Genomic DNA, 23,686 nt, shown 5'->3' on the forward strand with positions numbered 1-23,686 from the left:
CCGGTTGAACCTGGGGTGCGAGTGCGCTGCGCAGGAACCGCATGCTTGACGACTGGCACTGCTCATCACCGGCTGCCGGTTCGCTGCACTGGATTCCTTCCTCGTTGTACACGGTCGCGTTCGGGCAGCTGAACATCACGATGCTGTAGTCCATGCTGTTCGGCTTCTGCGTACACTGGTAGAACATGTTGCAGTCCTGCGGATGCCGACGGAAGCCCGTGGGGCACACGAAGCTAGCCTGGCCTTCACCAACCTGCGGACAATTGCTCTGGCATCCTTCGGGGCAGCTTCCGGGAGTCGTCGTCGCCGGCTGTCCAGCGGTTGTCGTCTCCATGCTGGCATCGGTCGAAGCGTCCGTTGATGATCCGGCGTCGGTAGGCTGTGTCGATGCTTCCCCACCGGCTTCGGTAGTTTCCTGTCCCGGTTGTGTGGTCGTTTCCTGTGCTGGTTGAGCAGTAGTTTCCGGTTGCGTTGTAGCTTCCGTTCCCTGAACAGTTGTTGTTGTTTCAGCGGCAGCCGTCGTCGTTTCAGCGGCACCAGTTGTGGTTTCCTGAACTATCGTTGTTGTCTCGCTTGGCGCTGCAGTCGTTTCTTGCCCAGCTGTGGTGGTTTCCTGAGCAGACGTTGTTATTTCCGACGCAGCAGTGGTTTCCGCTGCTCCCGTTGTAGTTTCACCCGGCGCCGTCGTTGTTTCTTGAGTCGCCGGTGTCGTAGTCTCGGCTCCAGCTTGCGTTGTCGTTTCCTGACTTCCCTCCGTCGTCGTTTGCTGTCCGGCTGCTTCCGTCGTAGTTTCCTGAGCCGCTCCTCCGGTTGTCGTCTCCATACCTGCACCATCAGTCGTAGGATTACTGGTGGTTGTGGCGGCGCTAGTTTCTCCTGTAACAATGGACGTGGTAGATTCAGCCTCCGACTCTGTACTCGTCGTCATGGATTCGGTTGATGATGATTCAGTGGTGGTGGGGGCAGACCCCCTCCCGGAACAGTCTCTCGGCGGCGAGACACTGTCCTCGTGGTTGCACGTTTCTACACTCGGGTCCCAGATTGTACCCTCGGGGCAGTCGAAGTGGAACACGGAGAAGTTTTCTCCCATGCCGTCCCAGTCGACGCACCGGTAGAACTTGGTACAATCGTCGGGGTTGGGGAAGAAGCCCGCCTCGGTACAGTTGACCGGGGTCGGGGATGATGTCGATGATTGCATGCTCGCGGTGGTGGATGAAGCTGGTGCCATGCTAGATGATGTTGTGGAACTCATGCTTGGGGTAGTGGAACTCATGCTTTGGGAAGTCGTGCTAGGAGTGGTGGAGGATGAACTCTGGGTTGTGGAAGTCGTGCTTTGGGTTGTGGATGTAGTGGTAGGGGTAGTTGATGTCGTGCTTTGGGTTGTGGAAGATGAGCTTTGGGTAGTTGAAGTTGTGCTTGGGGATTGGGATGTCGTGCTTTGGGTAGTGGAAGTTGTGCTTTGGGTAGTGGAAGTCGTGCTTTGGGTAGTGGAAGTAGTGCTTTGGGTTGTGGTAGTTGTGCTTTGGGTTGTGGAAGTCGTGCTAGGAGTTGTGGAAGAGGAAGAACTCATGCTTGTGGATGATTGGGTGGTTGTGTTAGTTGCGCTTGATGCCTCAGTCGTGCTTGATGGTTGTGATGTCGTGCTTGAGGACTGCTGGGTGTTACCTGTTTGACCGCCGCACATTTCTACTACGTTATCGTGGTTACAAGTTTGGAGCTGTTGGTCCCAGGCGGTACCGTCTCCGCAGGTGAAGTCATACTTGGTATAACCGCCCTTGCCGTTGTCGACGCATCGGTAGAACTTCTTGCAGTCATTCGGATCGCCCATGAAGCCTTCCGAGGTACATTCACCACCCGACGGTTGGTTGGTGGTGGGTTCCTGTCCTCCAGTAGTGGTTTCCTGTCCTGAGGTTGTAGTCTCCTGACCTGCTGTAGTTGTTTCTTGTCCGGCTGCGCCAGTAGTCGTTTCCTGTCCAGATGCTCCAGTGGTTGTTTCCTGGCCTGACGCAGTAGTTGTCTCTTGTCCTGCTGCTCCAGTCGTAGTTTCCTGACCCGATACGGTAGTTGTCTCCTGTCCAGATGCTCCAGTGGTCGTCTCTTGTCCTGAGGTAGTGCCTTCAGCGGGTTGCGTTGTCGTTTCTTGCTTTTCTTCTGCTGGTGTCGTGCCCGCTACCGTAGTCGTTTCCTGTGCTGATTCCGTCGTAGTGGCCGCCTGAGTTGTCGTCTCAACGGGTGCTTGTGTAGTCGTTTCAGCCGCACCAGTCGTTGTTTCTTGAGCGGCCGTCATAGCTGCTTGAGTCGTTGTCTCCTGACCAGCTTGCGTCGTCGTTTCCTGACCAGCTTGAGTCGTCGATTCCTGACCAGCTTGAGTTGTCGTTTCCTGACCAGCCGGCGTGGTCTCCGAGGCCGCTGTCGTGGTGGTCATTTGGTTTTCGGAGTCCGGAGATGTGGTGCTCTGCGCGTCCGGTTCGGGGGCTGGCTCTGGTGGGCGATCGGCACCGCAGTTTGGAACTTCGTACTCATAGTTACAAGCCTGAATGCTTTGGTCCCAAGCCGTTCCATCGGCGCAGGTGAATTCGTGCTTCGTGAAGCCTCCCTTGCCGTTGTCGACGCATCGGTAGAACTTTTTGCAATCACTGTCGTGAGGCATGAACCCTTCGGACTCGCATCCTTCCGGTGATAGGGTCGTGGCGGGTTGCGTTTCGGTGGTTTGTTCATCGGTACCGGATGTTGTTGTTTCGCTTCCCGAAGCTGTTGTCTGTCCTGCTTGTGTTGTACTTTCTCCGGCTGGTTCCGACGGGCTTCCCGTTGTTGTTTCGAGGTTTCCAGCGGTGGTGGTTTCTTGGCCTGAAGTTGTGGTGGTTTCTTGACCTGAAGATGTTGTGGTTTCCTGTCCAGATGATGTGGTAGTTTCTTGACCAGACACTGATGTCGTTTCTTGACCTGGCGGTGTAGTGGTCTGCTCCGTTTGGCTAGCCGTAGTTCCTTGACCTTGCGTGGTTTCCTCTTTAGGTGCTTCAGTTGTTTCAGCTCCTGATCCAGTCGTAGTCTCCTGTCCAGGGTTGGCAGTGGTAGTTTCAGACGTTTGTGTAGTAACTTCCTGGGCATTGGTGCTTCCTTCTACATTACCGCTCGTGGTAGGAGCATCAGTAGACGCTTCCGAACTGGATAGCATTGGTTCAGTCGAGCTGGCTTGATCCGGTGGCAGGTAGGTGTTTCCAGGACCCTGTGGGCTACCACCTTCCGGACGTCCTCCGGTTCCACACTTGGAGTTTTGAACGGAGTCCGGATGGTTGCAAGCAAGAATGTCGTTATCCCAAACAGTGCCAGCGCCGCAGGTAAACTCGTACCGAGTGAATCCTCCGTTTCCGTTGTCGACGCAGCGGTAGAACTTCTTGCAGTTCGATTCATGCTCCATGAAACCTTCACGTTCGCAGACACCGTTGCTTCCGGCTGGAACCACTGGGGCACTTGTCGTAGTTGTTTGCTGGCACGGTGGAACAGTGGATGAGGAGGAGCCTTGTTCAGCGGGAGATCCGGAACCATTTCCCTGTGTGCCTTCCGGGCCGTTGGGTCCATTTGGACCGTTAGAACCATCTGGACCGTTGGGACCATCTGGGCCATTAGAACCATCGGGACCATTAGGACCGCCTGGGCCGTTTGGACCGTTGGGACCATCTGGACCGTTAGAACCATCTGGACCGTTCGCATCGGGACCATTGGGGCCATTGGGACCATCTGGACCGTTGGGGCCAGTTGGACCGTTGGGACCATCTGGTCCGTTGGGACCATTTCCACCATCTGGGCCATTAGGACCATTAGAGCCGTTAGAACCATCTGGACCATTAGGTCCATTTCCGCCATCTGGGCCATTTGGACCGTTAGGTCCTTGATTATTGTTGTTCGGTCCATTGGGTCCTTGGTTATTGTTGTTTGGTCCATTCGGTCCTTGATTGTTGTTGTTGGGTCCATCAGGTCCTTGATTGTTATTGTTGGATCCATTAGGTCCTTGATTGTTGTTATTGGGTCCATCAGGTCCTTGATTGTTATTGTTGGGTCCATTAGGTCCTTGATTGTTGTTATTGGGTCCATCAGGTCCTTGGTTGTTATTGTCAGGTCCCTGATTATTGTTGTTTGGCCCGTTAGGTCCTTGACCGCTACCTCCATTACCAGACTGACTCTGGCCCTGCTTGCAGGTGGGATTCTCCACGGCCCACGCATGGTTACAGTTCGAGATGCTGTCGTCCCACACGGTGTTGTCGCTACACTTGAACTCGTACTTGGTGTATCCGCCCTGTCCGTTCGATACGCACCGGTAGAACTTCTGACAGTCGTTGGGATCTCCCATGAAGCCATCGTTGGTGCAAGCCGGCGAGCTGCCGCTCGAGGAGGAGGAATCCGGCTTGGCCGTAGTCGTTGTTTGCTCTGCAGGTTTGCCGGTTGTCGTGGTAGTGCTGGACGATGAAGACGAAGACGCTGCCGTAGTTCCGGCCGTCGTTTGAACCTCGTTGACGTCGGGATTGGTGCTATCCTCCGTGGTTGTTGGCTGCGGGGCAGCAGCAGCAGTAGTTGTGGGCGCTGGAGCTTCCGAAGACGAAGACGGAGCAGGTGTGACGGATGCTTCCGAGGTAGCTGGTTGTTCACCGGATGTGGTCTGTTCGGAGGTGCTGCTTGGTTCCGCGGGAGCTTCGGTAGAGGGAGCTTGCGTTGGGGCAGCCGTGCTCGGTGCCTGAGTGGGAGCGGATGTGGCTGGGGCTTGAGTGGGAGCAGTCGTGGTTGCAGCTTGGGTTGGAGCGGCGGAGGCAGGTGCTTCCGTTGCCGGAGCTTGGGTGGTGGCAGGTTCTGGGTTTTGGTTGTTGTTGGAGCCTTGTTGATTGTTGTTGTTTGACTGATTGTTGCCGTTGTTTGATCCTTGTTGGTTGTTGTTGTTTGACTGATTGTTATTATTGTCAGACCCTTGGTTCTGGTTGTTGTTGTTCGATTGGTTGTTGTTGGAACCTTGGTTCTGATTGTTGTTATTCGATTGGTTGTTGTTGGAACCTTGGTTCTGATTGTTGTTGTTCGATTGGTTGTTATTGTTGTTGTTGGATCCTTGTTGGTTGTTGTTGTTTGACTGATTGTTGTTATTGTCAGTTCCTTGGTTCTGATTGTTGTTGTTCGATTGGTTGTTGTTGTTGTTGCTATTGGATCCTTGCTGGTTGTTGTTGTTCGATTGGTTGTTGTTGGAACCTTGGTTCTGATTGTTGTTGTTCGATTGGTTGTCATTGTTGTTGTCGGATCCTTGTTGATTATTGTTATTATTTTGTCCTTGGTTGTTATTGTTCTGCCCTTGATTATTATTGTTCTGTCCTTGATTGTTGTTGTTCTGTTGGTTGCTCTGATTATTCTGATTGCTCTGGTTATTCTGGTTGTTTTGATTGTTCTGATTGTTTTGGTTGTTCTGTCCTTGATTGTTGTTGTTCCATTGATTGTTATTATTTTGGTTATTCTGATTATTGTTGTTGTTCTGCCCTTGGTTATTATTGTTCCATTGATTGTTGTTATTTTGGTTGTTCTGATTGTTGTTTTGTCCTTGGTTGTTATTATTTTGTTGATTATTTTGATTGTTCTGATTATTATTGTTGTTATTTTGATTCTGTCCTTGGTTGTTGTTGTTCTGGTTGTTCTGGTTATTCTGATTGTTTTGGTTGTTATTATTCTGTCCCTGATTGTTATTGTTGTTCCAGTTGTTATTATTTCCCTGATTCTGACCGTTCTGTCCTTGGTTGTTCTGATTCTGATTCCACTGATTGTTGTTGTTGGATCCACTGCCCTGATTGTTACTGTTCGATCCTTGGTTCTGATTGTTCCACTGATTGTTGCTATTCGATCCCTGACTGCTGCTGCTCTGTCCTTGATTCTGGTTATTCCATTGGTTATTGTTGCTTGAACCTTGGCTGCTACCACTCGAACCTTGATTGTTATTGTTCCATTGGTTGTTGTTGTTGGAACCCTGGTTGTTACTGTTCGTTCCTTGGTTATTATTGTTCCATTGGTTGTTGTTACTTGAACCTTGGTTGCTGCCACTTGATCCTTGGTTATTATTGTTCCATTGATTGTTGTTATTCGATCCCTGGTTGCTTCCACTTGATCCTTGGTTATTATTGTTCCATTGATTGTTGTTATTCGATCCTTGACTGCCGCCATTCGATCCCTGATTGTTATTGTTCCACTGGTTGTTTCCACCACTGCTCGACGACGAACTGCTGCTGGAACTGCTTGAGCTACTGCTCGAACTGCTACTGCTACTGCTCGAACTGCTCGATTGCGATGACCCTCCCTGCCCATCGCTAGTCGATGTCGTCATGTTCATGTAGTTGCTGCCCTGCTGGTTCATGTGGGCTTCGGAGGATGTCGTATTCGTAGTCACACCATTCTCCGTCATCGAACCGCTCGACGAGGTCATGTTCGCTTCGGCGGACATGTTGCTCTGGCTGAAGCTTTCCGTGTTGACGACGTAGTCGTTCTCCGCTCGGCGCGTGCACCGCTCCACTGCGTAGTCGTGGTTACACGCATCGATCCGGTCATCCCACACCGTTCCGTCCCCGCAGCGGAACGGGTACTTGGTGAAGCCGCCGTTGCCGTTCGACACGCAGCGGTAGAACATCTGGCAGTCGACCGGATCGCCGACGAAGCCGTCCTGCTCGCACGGGAAGCTTGGGTCTTCGCTGGAGCTGGCGGGGCTTTGGGGTTGCTGCTGCTGTCCTTCTTCCGCCGGTTCCGCAGGTTTCGGGTACTCGTAGCCTTGCTCTTCACCGCCGTTGATGTCGTTCTCGTTGTCCGAAGGTTCCGGCTGCTGGGGTTCCTGGGGTTGTTGAGGTTGCTGCGCTTCCGGTTCCACTGGTCGCTGCTCGTTGGTCGCTTCCGAAGTGCTGAAGTGTTCGGTCATCTCGTGCATGTTGGACGCTTCTCCGGCCATTGGCCCGGAGGGGGCGTACTCCTGGTCTTGGTTCCCATCGATCTCGTTGTTTGCGCCGCCGCACTCGGGTCGTTCCGACTCGTACGGATGGACGCAGACGCTCTCGACGCCGGAGTAAACCGTTCCGGGGCCACAACGGAACTTGTACGCGGTCAGCTTGCCGTCTTCCTCAACGCATCGGTAAAAGGCGTTACAGTCGTTTGGGTCCGAGGCGAAACCTTCCTCCTGGCACTCGAATCGGGTCGTGGCAGCTGCTGAAAGGACAACGAAAAGGACACGTTTAGTCGATGTGGTTGGAAGTTTAGCTGGACCAGACAGTTTAGAGTTTTCAATGAAGCAATTTGGACGGCTTGCGAGCTCTCTTCGAGATAAAACTAAATAATGTGCGATACGTTTCAGGGAGTAAATTAAAATAATTCACCTTGTCGGCTTGTGGTAGGACAAAGGGAAGGGGTCACTTTCCCACGTTACGGTAAAGCTTCCTGTTCAGTTCCTGTTTTACTTGGAGTTCGAATGGACATAGACAATTAGATGCGAAATATTTTAAAAATATCAGAAATGACAATTAAAATGAAAAAATACACAAAAGTGATTGTTTAAGATGTTTGTCAGTGATGTAATCGGTTCTGGCCAAGGTTCCCTAGTCCTTCTGGACAAAAGCACCGTTCGTCCGCTGCAAAACGGTGCCGTAATGAGTTTTCAGTTTCCCCTTTCGCCACATCGTCCTTGGGTCCAAAAATAACCCCAAAATGGCGCCACCGGTGAGACTCTCCACTCTGGTGTACACGATAAGATTTAATTAGATTTTTTGCCCGATGCTTCGACACACCCGAGTGCATCCACTTCCGCCAAAGTGTTGTGCAAATAAACGTGCTTCCTTTTCACGACGGCGCCTGCAAGGTAGACTCGCCGCATTACATCGGTGCTGCTGGACAATGCGATTTGCGCGCGCTCAACCGAATTCCGTGAAAGAAGTTCGAGCTTTGAAGTGGGTTTGCCACTATTGTGAGAGTGCCGCAGCTTGCTTATCGGGAACCAATAAATCTGCACCCGATGAGTAGCGAAGAAATCGCTTTTATTACTGCGCCCAAGTCGGTCTTCACGCTGATGTTTATTGACGTTTTGAGGGGGGAGGGTGATAAATCATGTTTATCGCCCCGGCAAGGCTGCAATCCGCACAGCATGAACGATGAGCGCGCGTTTTATTGTATTATTGATATTGCAGCCACCATCATCGCTATTGGAATCTTTAGAACCTGAAAGCATCAAGTGCATCAATCTTGGATGCACTTGAAAGTTTTGCGCCATAATTGCATGCGAACATCTCCGGAGCAGCAGGGGAGAGTGCTTGGCTTCAATATATGATAGCCTTTTTACGATTTTTCCCTCTGATTTTCCCAACAACAGAAAGAATGTCCATAATTGAATTATTGCATTTTCCACAAAAGAGAATTTCTCTCAGCTGTCTCAGTGTTCTGCTGCAAGTGAAGTGGATGCAATTTTCCGAAGAAGATTCTTGTTCAATCTCACTCACTTCAACAACCCTGGTAGTTGGCAGGAATTTCAATAGGTTAACTTGTTCTTGGGAATCTCTATTAACTATCGAAGCCAGATTTTATTTCTTATCAACTTTTTTTTTAGCTATAATAGTATAAAATTCCATAATTGAACACCCCTTCAAGGCAATTTGAAACATACTTAACTGTTCGGGAGAGGTTCTTTCAAATATTACTTAACACAAACTTTCCCCTTTTGTTCTCTGGTATGCCTTTTAACGTTATATTAGTATTAATGTAGGGACATAGGGTACGTTATCCATTAGTGGACCCCTTTCCTATAATGGACCCTCTGACGGGTTTTTGATGAAAAATTCAATAAAATCACAATTTCAAGCGTGTTGTTGTCTGCAAATCTTTTATTTGGCATGTTCAGCATCATTTAAAACAATATTGACTGACATTGATTTGTCCTTTTCACCAAAATAAGTGTTTTGATTTCGACATCTGAAATCAGCCATGGCCTCTAGCATTTTCACAACAAAATTGCATTTCTTGACTTTTTTTTGATGAGGTCCTATAAACAAATGTAAACATTGAGTGTATCCCTTTCACACCTTATGTCAAAGTCCATCGGAGTAAGCGGGATACACTCAATGTTTACATTTGTTTATAGGACCTTATCAAAAAAAAGTCAAGATTTATATTTTAAGATTGAATTAACTATCCAATAATTTTTTGACTGATTATTTAGCTTCAGCAAGTCGAAAAAATGTAAGTTTAAGCAACTATACTAAAATTAAGCGAAGAAATGCTCATTTTCGAGCAAAAATTAGGTGGGTCCAATTTAGGAGAACGAAAATCCAAACTTTTCCAAAATTTGACCCCTGTTAATTTAACCTTCAAAAATGAAGAAATCTGTGTATTTAAGCAAAAGTTTCTCTTAAACATACAACAAATGCTTGTTGTTTTTCAATTATAAGTATAAATACAGCTGTATTCATGTTAAAAATACCAAAAATGCTGAAGCCGTAAGAATTTATAATTAATCAAAACTATAGTTAATTGAACATAACTGACGCATCATGATTGCAGTTTGAAATGATATTTTATAATAATAAATCAATAACGAAACATTTTTCTTTAAATAAAAAAGCGTGGTTTTACCAGCAACTGTAAACAAATCTATTGTTTAGTTTCGGTCAACCATTTATGTAAATAATATGGAAAAAATTGCATCAAAATTACTTTTTTCAATTAATGTTTTATGTTTACAGTGGTTTTTGAAACGTTTTCTCTGATCTTTTTCGGAAATAAATGTGTTTAAATGTCTGTTAGGTTTTTTGTTGTTTAAAGTCAAATTTGTCCAAAAAAACATATTTGTTTATGATGAAAAGTGAGCAAAATCCATCTTTTATTCGTTATATCTATCATTAGACCTGCATCATGCATCAAATATCAAATACCAAATCAAATATATATATAAATTTGGTATAAAAATAACAGTTTGCCTATAGTGAACCCGGGTCCACAATCGGATTATGGACCCGGGTCCACTATAGGAAAAGGGGGTCCATAACAGGCAAAAAAAAAACTTTTTTTCAAATGGCTTTTTTTCTGCTTAAAAACAAATAACTGATGAAACAAATAGTCAAAATTGTTCAAAAGACTTCAGATTTCATTGTTTTGTACAAAGGGTTATGAAAAAGTGCTTAAAATATTGAAAATTTGTAAAAAAAGGGCTTCGGTTCTACTAGGGGGTCCACTAATGGTTAAAATACCCTAGGAACCTAATGTTAAAATGCAAAATTGTGATTTGTTTTGTCAAAATTGGTGAATTGCTTATTTGTTAAATTGTTATCTTTATAAACCGATAAATTGTTCAATTTTCCTTAACATTTTATTATGTAAAATTTCTTTATTGTTATGATTGTTAAATTGTTTTAAAATTGTTAAATTTTAAACATTCAAATACAGCAAGTCCCCACGAAAACAGCATGATTCGAAAAAAAAGTTCTCCGATCGGGCTCAGTTTTTTTTTCTGGGGGTTCCTTGGCCAAAATAATTAGACCCGTATTTTTTTGTTTGGCCATTAGGGTGACCTACGCCGTGTTAGGGTGGTCCGAAAAATGGCAATTTTCGTCGATTTTCGCAAAAACGACTTAAAAAAAATCATATCTCCGCGCCATTTCATCCGATTTTAGCTGTCTTAGACGCAAAAGAAAGGTGATTAGTTTGGCTATTTGGGAAAAATAGTAAGAAGTTTCAAAAATCTAGCTTAACATTGGAAAAGGTCGCATGAAAACTTAAAATGCTGTTTTGAAGGTCTCGGGACCAAGGAGCCTATGTTTGAAAATATTTTTACCTAATTCCTCGGAAAATTTTACATTACATATCTAAAAATGGTGAAGTTATGTTTTCAATACTCTGAGATACGATTTTTTGAAAATAAAAACTGGGTTTTTCGACGCGCCACGCGAAAAAATGGGAAAATGACGAAAACGGGAAAAAATCGTCTTTTTTCACTAAAACAGCGATAACTTGAAAATTTCAGCGATGACCTATACATGTTAGGGTACTAAAAGTTGCGTATTTAAATTACAAAAATTTTGGTACCCTAAGATGTATAGGTCACCGCTGAAATTTTAAAGTTATCGCTGTTTTAGTGAAAAAATACGATTTTTTCCGTTTTCGTCATTTTCCCATTTTTGCGCATGGCGCGTCGAAAAAACCAGTTTTTATTTTCAAAATTCGTATCTCAAAGTATTGAAAACATAACTTCACCATTTTTCGATATATTATGTAAAATTTACCGAGGAATCAGGTAAAAATATTTAAAGACATAAGCTCTTTGGTCCCGAGACCTTTAAAACAGCATTTTAAGTTTTCATACGACCTTTTCAAATGTTAAGCTAGATTTTTGAAACTTCTTACTATTTTTCCCAAAAAGCCAAACTAATCACCTTTCTTTTGCGTCTAACACAGCTAAAATCGGATGAAATGGCGCGGAGAGATGATTTTTAAAAAATGTGGTTTTTGCGAAAATCAACGAAAATTGCCATTTTTCGGACCACCCTAACACGACGTAGGTCACCCTAAAGGCCAAACAAAAAAATACGGGTCTAATTATTTCGGCCAAGGATCCCCCAGAAAAAAATTAACCTCCGATACTTTGACTTTTTCTCGAAAAATATTTTAGCATCTAAGGGACGTGCAGATGAACAATCCAATCGTTGAGTTATTTAATTGATAATTATTGCTTTATTGATCAACTGTAAACTTTTCTTAATGCCTTTTTTTTAATTTTGAGGTTGTTAAATTGTGATTTTGGTTAAATAGTTTAATGGTTAATTGTTAAATTTTAAACTTGATAAATTTTAAATTTAAATCTTGAATTGAAATATTTTTTATTGCTTATTTGAAAATTGTCTGATTGTTAAAATGTTATTTATAAAATTCTACAAAATGGTTAAATTTTTAGTTGTTCAATAGTTGAATTGCTAAGTTTTTAATTGTTAAATTGTTTCATTGTTAAATTGTCCAATTGCTATTTGCGGTGCTGTTCATTGGAATTTCAAAAAGCAGAGCAAAATATGATTTTTAACAAAAAAAAAAAATGCATTTTTAGTTGCTTTCAGTAGATAAAACGTAAAATTCCATTAAATTTGAAGTTAGAAAATGAAAATTACTATGATTTTTCGGGCCGATTTTGAAGGGAGGGGGAGGGGGGGGGGCGGCATAAACTTTGAAAAATAAAGCCGAGCCCGAGCAGACGGAAATAACGTGGGGATAACATTTTTTGTTATTTGAAAATACTAGGCCAATAACATTATTTTGTTATTCGCCGTTATGATTTTTTTGTAATTGGATTGTTATTTTAATAATAGCTTAATAACATTTTTAGTTATTCTTCGAACAAATCTTTGTTATTATTTTTGTTATTTTAACAGCTAATCCGATCATCCCAATAACAGTTGGAGTTATTCTTCCATAACAAAAAATGTTATTCCAAAGTTGTTTTGGCTTTCAACCAATATCAGGCCAATAACATAAACAGTTACCAAACCCTTATGCGAAAATGGATTTTTCAAGAAGATTCCATGACACTTTCTGTTATTTTAACAGTATTTGTTATTGAAATGGTATGAATTTTGTTATTACCGTCTGCCCGGGAGCTACCGTGGCCGTAAGGTTACGGGTTTCGCCTTGTAAGCGGAAGGTGATGGGTTTGATTCCTGTCTGGCTCGGCAAAGTAAGATCCCTTCAAAGAGTTAATTTGCTCAATGGGAATACTGACCGGTAGGGGATGGGTTTCGACTAGCGGCGGGCTGGATTCCAATCCAGAGGTCGTGAGATCGATTCTCGTACCGGGATGATGAAGTTTTTTATAAATATTTGCAAAGGCCTAAATTATATTAAAATATGTTTACATTCCATTCAATCCAACGACGAAGCAGCCTTCTTATCTCTACCATCAATAACAGAATCGAATAGAAACACTTTTCAGAACTTGTTTTGAAACGTAATACTTTTCAACATTGTTTGGATTTAAACGGTGGATGAATTAAATACATGGACATTGTAAATTACAATTCCATTCAAGGCTTTTTTCCGAAATTGCAAAAAATGTTGTTTGGAAACCGTTGCAAAACACGGTTTTTTCAGCACTCGTCGTATTTATCCAACTCGGTGAACCTCGTGTACGATGTACGACCTGTGCTGAAAAAATATTTATTTTGCAACTTGTTGAATAACACCCACAAAATTTCATTTGTCATTTGTGTCATTTTTTGTCGGTCAGTGGAATAGAAGTTTATGCAACGTACGAGGTGCCAAAACAGTTTTTGCAAATCCGACTAACACAATTTGAATGCAAATTTTCAAATTAAAACCATTACTGACGATACAAGTGCTCCATGATATTATATATTATATTTTTAAATATTTTTGAAGCAAAAATGAATTATTACAATAACTTTGATTTCATACATTTCTCATAACCATGTCCATGTTTGAAAGAATCGAGAAATCACAAAATATCAAAACATAACATTATTTTGACTTTTGTTCCAAATATAAATTATGTTTTGAACATATTTTTGTAATCAACGTTTTATTGTGAGCACTATAGAAAAAAAATGTTTAGTTTTTGAATTTGCTTTTTTCATTAATAGATTTGCTATTTTCTTACAGGTTCACTTGACCCCTGCGAGGTTTCTCTAGAGTAATTAGAATTGTTTATCAACACTAAATTCTATGCAACACGCTTCCATAGCGATGCATACCACAAACTATCCATTGAAACGGAATTTGAATGGCGCATCGTCTACTTGCAGGCGCATTCCAGTACATACTTTCCGGCGCAATGAAGATTGATTGCTTCTATTTACCAGTGCAGTGTAAATATTTGCAGAAATTATTAATTAAGGAAGTATTAATTTTCGTTTCCAGTGTAGTAACCAATTAAAACACAAACACACTCTTGGCAACACACAGAACGTGTTGTAATAAATAAGATTCCATTCATTGGATTTGTTTGAAGTGGCCAGAACGATTCTAGCGAGGGAGGGTGCGAGGTGGAAAACCAACAACCCCAGCACTGTAGTTGTACGGTTTCTCGTACTCCGAGGATAGTTAATCACTCTGACCACCTTCGCGCCGGACACAACCTCAACGTGGTGGAGCAAGGAAAAGAATCATCCTTTGCCGCCCGGGAGAGAGAGAGAATGTGTGCAATGACGGATGATTGCACACCGGTTTTGCATCGTCTTGTTCCGGGGGTAGGCCAAACGGCGATTGCGGCTTATAAACTTGTGTTACGGAACATCGCACCGGTCGATCCTCCGATGGTATGGTATTTGTGGAATTTTATAACAACTTTCTGAGAAATTTTGATGCAAAGAGAAACATTCCCATAGCGACGATGCTTGGAAGGCACGCCGGTGAGTATGTCACCCAAGTTCCTTCTAGTTGCAGGCTACGATAGTTCAGACATACCTTTCCATAGCATTGCAACTCGAAAGGCACGTCGACAGGTATAAATGCAGCGCGATACTGAAACCGTCCTCATAACATCGCAGCGCGGGAGGCGTCAAAAAACAAACTCACCATGAACGATGGAAGATCCTTATATTATCTGTCCATGTTCACACCTTCTAAATCACTATCCTGTTAACAGGATGCAAAAGTAAATAAAGTAGCACCACCCCCCCTCTTTTCAGCTTGCTCTACAACGAGTGTCATTTGTGCGGCAATGGGTTTCGATTATCTCGATTCCCAGCGGGGTACTACTCTTACGCTCGCTGCCCCTATAATGAGGTTTAAATTTATGCAAATTAAAATGTTTTAATCAATCTCTATCTAATCCCTCGGGGCTTGAAAACGGGGATCCTACGCCGTTCATAGAGACGTTTAAAGTATCTTTTCTACACACGCCGCTCCGTTCTACGCACCATCGGTACAGAGTGAGTGTAGGCTGCTGCAATTGAAGAAGCCACGCTGAAGTTGTCGCTATGGCCTAACCTTGAACCTGCCTTTCCAGTCCACGATGGAGAAGACGAATGACATCGAATTAGGCTTATCGTGTTTCACAATTATGCGGACTCCTACCACACAGATTAATAAAGTCCTCGCCGATGAGTTGATTTATTGGTCTAGAGTGGAGCTTTACAGCGAGGTGGGATTGTGGCCAGGAGCTTGCAGAGTTACTGGACATGATCTGGTGGATGGATATGGAGTACAGTACAAGCCTGATGGTTTGGCTATGTTATTAAAAACAACGCTGAACACATTTAAGTCTCTACAGACATTGAAGACCTTAACTTCCTTAGAAATATTCAAGGTATTGAAAACAAAACAGTATTGCCGATATAGACAACTCGGGGAAACATAAGTCATTAAAGACGTTGAGACATGGAGACAATAAGCAACAAAGACACTGAGGTTTTGAGACATTGAAACAGTCAAGACGTTAATGGCTTTGAAAATATTTGAAGACATTGAAGATCTTGAAGTCCTTGAAGAAGTCGGAAACATTGAAGTCATTTAAAGACATCCAAGACATTGAGACATGAAGATAATAAGAAACAGAGACACTGAGGCATTGGGCATTGAGACATGCAATATATTGAAGGCGGTAACTTAATTTGAGATTTTTGAGACGCTCAAGACATTGAGACACTGAGACACGAAGACATGAATGGCTCTGAAATCAGTGAAGACATTGAAGACTCAGACAACGCTGAGACATTGAAGACATTGAGACATTTAAGACAACTGGAATCAAACCATCGGTATTTCACTGTAGTCAGCTGTCCCACCAGTCAGAAGCGATGGGCGACAATGAGTTCGTAATTTGACGCATGTGGGACTGAGGTTAGATTGATGGGTTTTCAGGGTGCGCTTCCTCAATGGGTCCGATTACAGAGGATACTGTCTTGTTTGTGAAAAAGTGTCATTCTCGATGTGGTTGAGGAAAGTGGTTGAAATTGTAGAATAATCCTACTAAAATTACATTAGACATAATATTTAGATCCAGCATTGAAGCACTCTCTTTGTTTTGTTATAAAAGCTACCATTAATCTTCCTTCGCTAAGCAGCCGCCAAGTGGATTATCACTAGACAGTTTTGCCAATTATTAACGACGTCAGACGTTCAGCTGGTCAACACTGGGCCCAGCAGGAAATAAAGATTATAGTTATTAATTTACTCAGTCACCCACGGATTAGGCGGCCGGCATGGTTCGTGCAAAATGTCTTGCAGTTTGAGCTGGAGGCATAGACAAACGGATTCGGGAGCTGTTATTGTAGACAAATAAGACGTTAGGTATTTTGAAAAAAAAAAAAAATCAAATTGTCGACGCTGAAGTATTGAGTAATATTAATTGAAGGCATTGAATATAATGAACACATTTAAGACATTGAAGACACATGGAAGACATTATAAGCATTAAAGACATTTAAGGCACGGAAGACCTGAAAGACATTGAAATAACGAAAGACATAACATATAATGAAGACAATTGAAGATATTTGATGAAGTTGAAAGCTATTGAAGACAAATGAAGACAACTAAAGACAATTGAAGACAACTGAAGACAAAAGAAAACAAACGAAGACAACTGAAGCCAATTGAAGACAACTAAAGAGAGCTGAAGATAATTGAAGACATCTGAAGATAATTAAGACAGTTAGGACAGTTAAGACAATTAAGACAACTGAAGACAACTAAAGACATTTGAAGACAAATGAAAACAAATGAAGACAAATGAAAACAAATGAAGACAACTGAAGCCAACTGAAGGCATTAAAAGAAAGCTGAAGATTATTTAAGACATCTGAAGATAATTTAAGACATCTGAAGATAATTAAGACAATTAAGACAATTAAGACAATTAAGACAATTAAGACAATTAAGACAATTAAGACAATTAAGACAATTAAGACAATTAAGACAATTAAGACAATTAAGACAATTAAGACAATTAAGACAATTAAGACAATTAAGACAATTAAGACAATTAAGACAATTAAGACAATTAAGACAATTAAGACAATTAAGACAATTAAGACAATTAAGACAATTAAGACAATTAAGACAATTAAGACAATTAAGACAATTAAGACAATTAAGACAATTAAGACAATTAAGACAATTAAGACAATTAAGACAATTAAGACAATTAAGACAATTAAGACAATTAAGACAATTAAGACAATTAAGACAATTAAGACAATGAAGACAATTAAGACAATTAAGACAATTAAGACAATTAAGACAATTAAGACAATTAAGACAATTAAGACAATTAAGACAATTAAGACAATTAAGACAATTAAGACAATTAAGACAATTAAGACAATTAAGACAATTAAGACAATTAAGACAATTAAGACAATTAAGACAATTAAGACAATTTAGACGATTTAGACAATTTAGACAATTTAGACAATTAAGACAATTAAGGCAATTAAGACAATTAATTAAGACAATTGAGACAATTAAGACAATTAAGACAATTTAGACAATGAAGACAATCAAGATAACTGAAGACAATTTAAGACAACTGAAGACAACTGCAGACTATTGAAGACAACTGCAGACTACTGAAGACAACGGAAGACAATGAAAACAATGAAGTCAAATTAAAAAATAAAGACATTAAAACATGGAAGGTAACAGACAAATTTAGAAGTTGGCGAGGCAGTGAAGACAATAAGGACAATTAAGACAGTGAAGACATGATGTAAAATCAAAATATTGTAGAACAGTTGAGAGATTTTTGCTGAAAGATCTCCGTCCAACTCATCTGTCCCATAATAGCTGAGATATTTCGCTGAATCTCATCCCATTCATCTTCCCTCTTGAGATCTAACCAGTTCCTATGGCATGATGGCTCTCCGGACCTCCGGACGAACACTTCCAAACCGCGTTTAATTGAGTGCATTCGGTCGTGAATTATCACCCCACGGGTCGGCCGGTTGTAATCCGCTCCGCGCGCCCTCGTTTTGTCTTGCTCGCTGGACGCGAGAATAAATTATGAAATCAGATTATTTATAATTGCATGATATTATTTATTGCCACCACCAGCGGACGAGCACGGGGAACAAGTGCAAGATTTCCCAGCATGGTTTGGACAGGAGTTGGTTGTAGAAAAATTGCGTGGTGGAACATTTTTTCAAGCTAGTCAGTGCAAGGCTTCCCACGGCTTACTTTGATCGGGGCAGGATTTATTTCTAGCTTATCAAATCGGGGTGTTTGGGCGAGCTTAGCTGTTGAAACAGATAAATAAATCACTTTTTTGTAACGGGATATTTAGTCAAGAGTTGAACAATTCTTGGAGTTGACAGTTGAGTTGTTTTGATGTCGATCGCAAGTGAATTTATGTAAATATAATAATTATTCAGTAAAATAGTTGACCACAAGGCCACTAAACGAGTCATTCACCGTTCGCAGTACCTGCTAACTATGACATTCCCCTGAATTACCTCAACCGGATAATAGGACCTGTCATAATCATCAGGTCGACCCGGGTGGGACACCCCGTCCCACGTGGTCCAAGAACAAGTGGCGCAGGGGGGTTTATTGGCACCGTCAAAAGAGCTGTTACAAATAGCTGTAAACCATCATCATCATAAACAGCGCAATTGCTGTTATTGAAAGCTTGAAACTGCCAATTACCGACACACCTCTCATTTACACTCACACTCACACTCACACACGGGGATGATTTTCAGCACTTGAAGAACTTTAACAGAAGAAAAAAGGAACGTAACGCCACAAGAAATTAAAAGAGAATGAAATGAAGTGAAAAATCGCACACACGCGTTCTCAAAGTCAGTCTGACAGTTGGTTAGTGTCTTGCCCCTCGGGCGGCAAGAATCACAGCTGCTGATAGAGCGATAATGATAATGATAAGGTCGGACAATTGTGGAGGGGGTCTTCCTTTTTTGCCTTCCCCTGTAACCATTCACGACAATTGATGCCGTAGAAGCTCAAGGACGCCAAGGCAGAAGGGCCAATCCTCTGCCAGCGATTATGGTGGTGATGGTGCGGTCACACTCTATAATGGTTAGTGTCCTGCCCCTTGTTGCTCCCTGACGTAATGACAGGTTGTGGAGTAACCCGGGAAAAGAATTTGAAATATCTCCTAAAGTCTTGTTGCCATTTTCTATAAGTGCTAGTTTTGTGTTTTTTTTCTCAGATTTGAAGTGGTACTACATTTTTTTTTAAATAAATCCAACTACAAAAATTTTGTCCAGATTTTTATTTTCTGCGCGGGTTTCCCCGACCATTTCCCCCCTCAAAGTGAGGTTCCGTGCGCCCTCAGGTGGCGTGGCTGTTCAACATGGCCTGTTGAGGTAAATCCCAGCCTACTCTGTTCTACGCGATAGAGCGATTATCCTGGCCGAGCTAAAGACCCAAACGCAACAAGACGCACTTCTGACAGCAGCTAGCCGACCAAGTTGGCGGCGACGGCGTGGCTTTGTAAGTCAACTTTAGTGTTATTGTTATTGTTATGGCGATTATATTAATCCCCGGTGCTATTTCGGCCCGCAGCATGACGAAACTGACAAACTTTTCCTGGTGGAAACGGTTGGGATAGAGTGTACGAGTGTGTTATCATCGGCACACATACATGGACAAAAGGTTATACAACTATCTTTTCTGGACGGCGGAAACAATAATAACAAAGTAGGCTAATTTGGTCCCTAACCTAATTGTTATGAGGCGAGACAGAGATTATCAGACGGAAAGTGACATATTTTTAAAGCATTTTTTATGTTTACAAAGTTTACAATCTTTCACAAAGGCATTTCATAGATCACTCACTGAGAAGAAAGTGAACGAGACAGTAGTGATATAAAAAGGCCATTAATCGTTTCAAGATGTTCGAAAGAATTTTTGCAGCAAAGCTTAAAGACACATGTCTCCACTGTATACAAGTAGCGTAAACCAATGATTGAAAAAAAAATTACCCTCAAAATCAACATTTTTATAAAACTCATGCAGGATTCGGATAAGAAACAAAATTCCAACATGTAGATGTACAACTTTCCAATATTTGTTTGATTATTCTATGGAAAAAACTGTAAATTTAGAAACAGATAGTAATCTGAAGTATTTGGCAAAAACTCTTTCAAAAATCATAAAAAATTGTTTAAGATGCGTATACACTAGTGATGGGTCAATCTTTGATTTCAGAGGGTAGCCCAGAAAAAGCCTGGATTTAGACCACCCTAGTATACACATCTGTTCCAAACTATATAATTGTTTTTTTTTTGCTTTGGTATCAAACGGAGAAACTTTTCAACCAAATTTTAGGAATAAAAGTAACAGAAATAATTTTTTTTTATAGCAAATTATGTTTTTTGCAATTTGGTAGTGAAACTACTAACTTTTCCTGCCTTTCTTGAACGACGAAATGGACCACTTTTTGCTACCAAAAATAACACAATACATGAAATGAAAAGTTCTCGTTATCAGCACTGAAATGTGTGCTGAAAAGTTGAACTTTTCAGAACTTGTATTGAAAAGTAATGCATTTCAATATTGTTTTGATTTGAAAGTTGAATTGACTAAACACATGGACTTATATTCCACCCAAAGACTTTTTTTCGGGAAATGCTAAAAAAAATTCTTCAAAGTATTCAAACCGTTGCAGAAAATTAACTTTTCACTCATCTTCTTTTTGTTACTTGTTGTATAAAATACTATTTAACTTTTGCATCACAAATTAAAACAAATATCATTAGTACTGTCATAATTCACAGTACTGTAATGAGTAAGTATGGCTTGATTTCAAAAGATTTAAGGTATTTTCAGATGATAAGTAAATCTTACAATTTTTTTTTGACAGGCGCGTTCAAATTTTATTTCATGTTTTTTCTCTCTTCCCCCAATTTTAAATTTCCGCAAAGCAAGGTCACATAAAATATTGCCAAAAATTTAAAAAAATATATTGAAAAACCTTGTACAATCAATTGTAAACTTTTAAGAATGTGATCGTGGATACATTTTCAACCATATTAATGGGCCAACTAAAACCATACAGCAGAAACTTGCAATAGAGACCACAAAAGACCCGGAGATCGTTAAAGTGGACAGTTTGATTTTTTACAAAACCATTTAAGGGTTAAAAAATGTTGTACTTATTTATTTTCAAATTTTTAACAAATGGGGTAATTCGAGATTTTTTATAAATTTTGGATTTTTGGTCCACGGAAATATACGTTACAATTTGAAGAAAAATAACTTATTTATTTTTGCAAGAAGCATTTTATAATATTTTTTCTTTAATATTTTGTGAAAATTTCGTAAGGTAATTTTTCAAACAAAAATAATAAAAAAATACTCATCTAGAGGACCAAAACAGGTCAACTAAATCTTATTTAGCAAGAGATGATTCTTTGGAAAACTTTATGATTTTTCAAACATGTTTAAAATCTATTATTCCAAAAGGGCTAAAACCGGATTTTTTTCCGGATGTTTCTTATAGCAAGAAAAATACTCATGTTTTTATTCGACCTTTCTCTCTACAAAAAAGGATTGCGTAAAAAAACTCTGTTATGGCAGAAGTTGGTCGAAATTAATTTCACAGTGCAGCCATTTTTTTGAAAGAAAAAAGATTTTTGAAAAGCGTGGACAAAAAGCCTTATCAACATATTTAAACTATATTTTTAGATTTAAAATCAAATTTGCAATCAAAAGGTACTTAACATTAATTTTTTAATTTCAATATTGTGTACTGTACTGTATTAGAGTTATGCCACCTGAATTGATTTTTAAGTTGATAAAGTTACTTTTTTACCTTTAAAAGTCATGAGACATTGAACTAAAGGTTGCTGCAAAACCAGGGTTTCTCTACATCACCAAATTGCCTTGAATTTTCAAGTGGCGATGACTCAGCAATTATGCGTTTCAATGTCAAAAAATGAAAGTATTGAATAAAAATGTTTTCATTATTTTCAAATCAACCCCAACATTTGAAAAAGCCCAATAATATTAACTTTCGATCACATTAAATGTTAGGGTGGCTTTGAAAATCTTGTGTTACTCGCAAAATAACTTAAGAGTGTAAGAAACGTTGCAGCGTTCCAAATTTGAAAGTTAGTCTCTAGAATTTTCTTGTCGCCACTGGCGGAAGTAGTTAACGAAGAGGAGGAGAAGAAGAAATACCAGTTAAAAGCTACACCCAACTGGCAGTCGCATGATTGTGATGCATGGCGGCATGAAAGTATATCAGAATCTGCATGAAATCTGTCCTCATGCATTTTTTGCGATATAGGAGTATGACATTTTTGCCCGTTACCGACAATTATCAACATTACCGACGGCTTTTTGGTTGTATTTCACAAAAAAAAACACTTAGCAGAACGAGGATTGAACCACCAACTTCTTGGTTATTGATCCGACACGCTACCACCGCGCCATGGACGCTTGATGAAAAGTGAGTGAAAGAGCACCAACATATGCTTCTCTTTGGAGTGTTGCTCGGGGACGGGCCAGCATTATATGTGTTGGTGAGAACTGCAGATCGCTGAAATTTTTACACGCGGGCAAAAATGATCTACGGGCTTGCTGCAAAAAATGTTATAAAATATGACATTTTCTGCAGCAAATCCAATGTTGCAGATTTTGAGATATATTTTTCCTTTGGGTGTACTCGCGCGGTTAAGACGTGTTTTTTTTATTCCGCAAGAAAATCCCTTACCCACTGACCAATCAGAAGAACATCTTGTAAATAACGTCATGATTCGAAATCCGGACACTTAGTAGCATATCATTTTTGTTATAGCTTGCCAAAAATCATGTAATAAGTTGGAAATGTAGAAATATCATAAGGATGTAGTATAAACAGTCAGTTTCAAGAAAATGCATGCAAAATATGTCTGTTCTAACAACTTTTCATCAGAATTTTAAAATTAAAATGACTTGTTGTGCTTCGAATCCCGGACACTGATAAAAGCTGATTCGAAATCCGGACACTTTGCTTCGAATTCCGGACACTCGATTTTACTTATGAATCGCACAAATTTGGACTGAAATGTTAGTGAATGGCATTCTTAGGTCTCAAATAAGCTGTTAACATCAAAACAATCGATAGTTTATATAAAAATTTGTTAGAATTTAAGGAAATCAAAACCATAAATTTCTGCTTTGCCTTCCCGGTGCTTCGAACGCCTATGAAATATTTCAAGTGAAATGTTTCGCATTTTTGGTAAACTTATAATTTTATTGTATTTAATTGTTTTGGCATTAACTACAGCATTCAAACAAACTTTAAATGAAAGTTGATGTTGGAATTCATCAAATAACATAGTTTTGAAATTCATAATGCGAACTTATATCCAAATAATTGATAAAACAAGATGAAGTGTCCGGGTTCCGAAGCGTCCGGGAATTTGAATCATGACGTTATCCAGAGTGTTTTTGAATAGGTCCTATAAAAATATGAAAGACAATAGTTTATAGGACCTTTAAAAAAAAAACTCAAGATATTTTAACTCGAAAGCTTCAAAGGCTTATTAGAAGTGTTGAAATCAAAATAGAAACAAAATTGAATTATTAAATTCATGTCGTTGGAAATTCAGACCGATCGAAAACTCGCTCAAAAAAGTCCTCAAGAAACGCTTTTCCACGTGTAGAAACCATTCTTCACAATCCCAGGCAGGATTCGGCCCGATTGTTCCGGTTGTATTTTCCGGGAACTTCCTTTCAATCACCGGTGGGG

At 40.9% G+C, this 23,686-nt stretch overlaps 1 protein-coding gene across 3 annotated transcripts in view; it reads right to left on the reverse strand.

Moving 5' to 3' along the window:
- Positions 1 to 23,686, reverse strand: part of LOC120427287 (homeobox protein 5) — a 40,861-nt gene that overhangs the window by 1,181 nt on the left and 15,994 nt on the right. Inside the window, exons 2-4 of one of the 3 annotated variants that reach the window (XM_052711144.1) lie at positions 5,041 to 7,212; positions 1,666 to 4,998; positions 2 to 876 (exon numbers count right to left, since the gene is read on the reverse strand). In XM_052711144.1, coding sequence (XP_052567104.1) covers positions 2 to 876; positions 1,666 to 4,998; positions 5,041 to 7,212 — 6,380 coding nt within the window. Of the gene's footprint in view, position 1; positions 877 to 1,665; positions 7,213 to 23,686 lie in introns of all 3 variants that reach the window. The other 2 variants (XM_039592139.2, XM_039592138.2) reach the window with 2 other exon arrangements.

This window comes from Culex pipiens, chromosome 1 (genome assembly GCF_016801865.2).
Source record: "Culex pipiens pallens isolate TS chromosome 1, TS_CPP_V2, whole genome shotgun sequence".
NCBI classification, from domain to species: domain Eukaryota; kingdom Metazoa; phylum Arthropoda; class Insecta; order Diptera; family Culicidae; genus Culex; species Culex pipiens.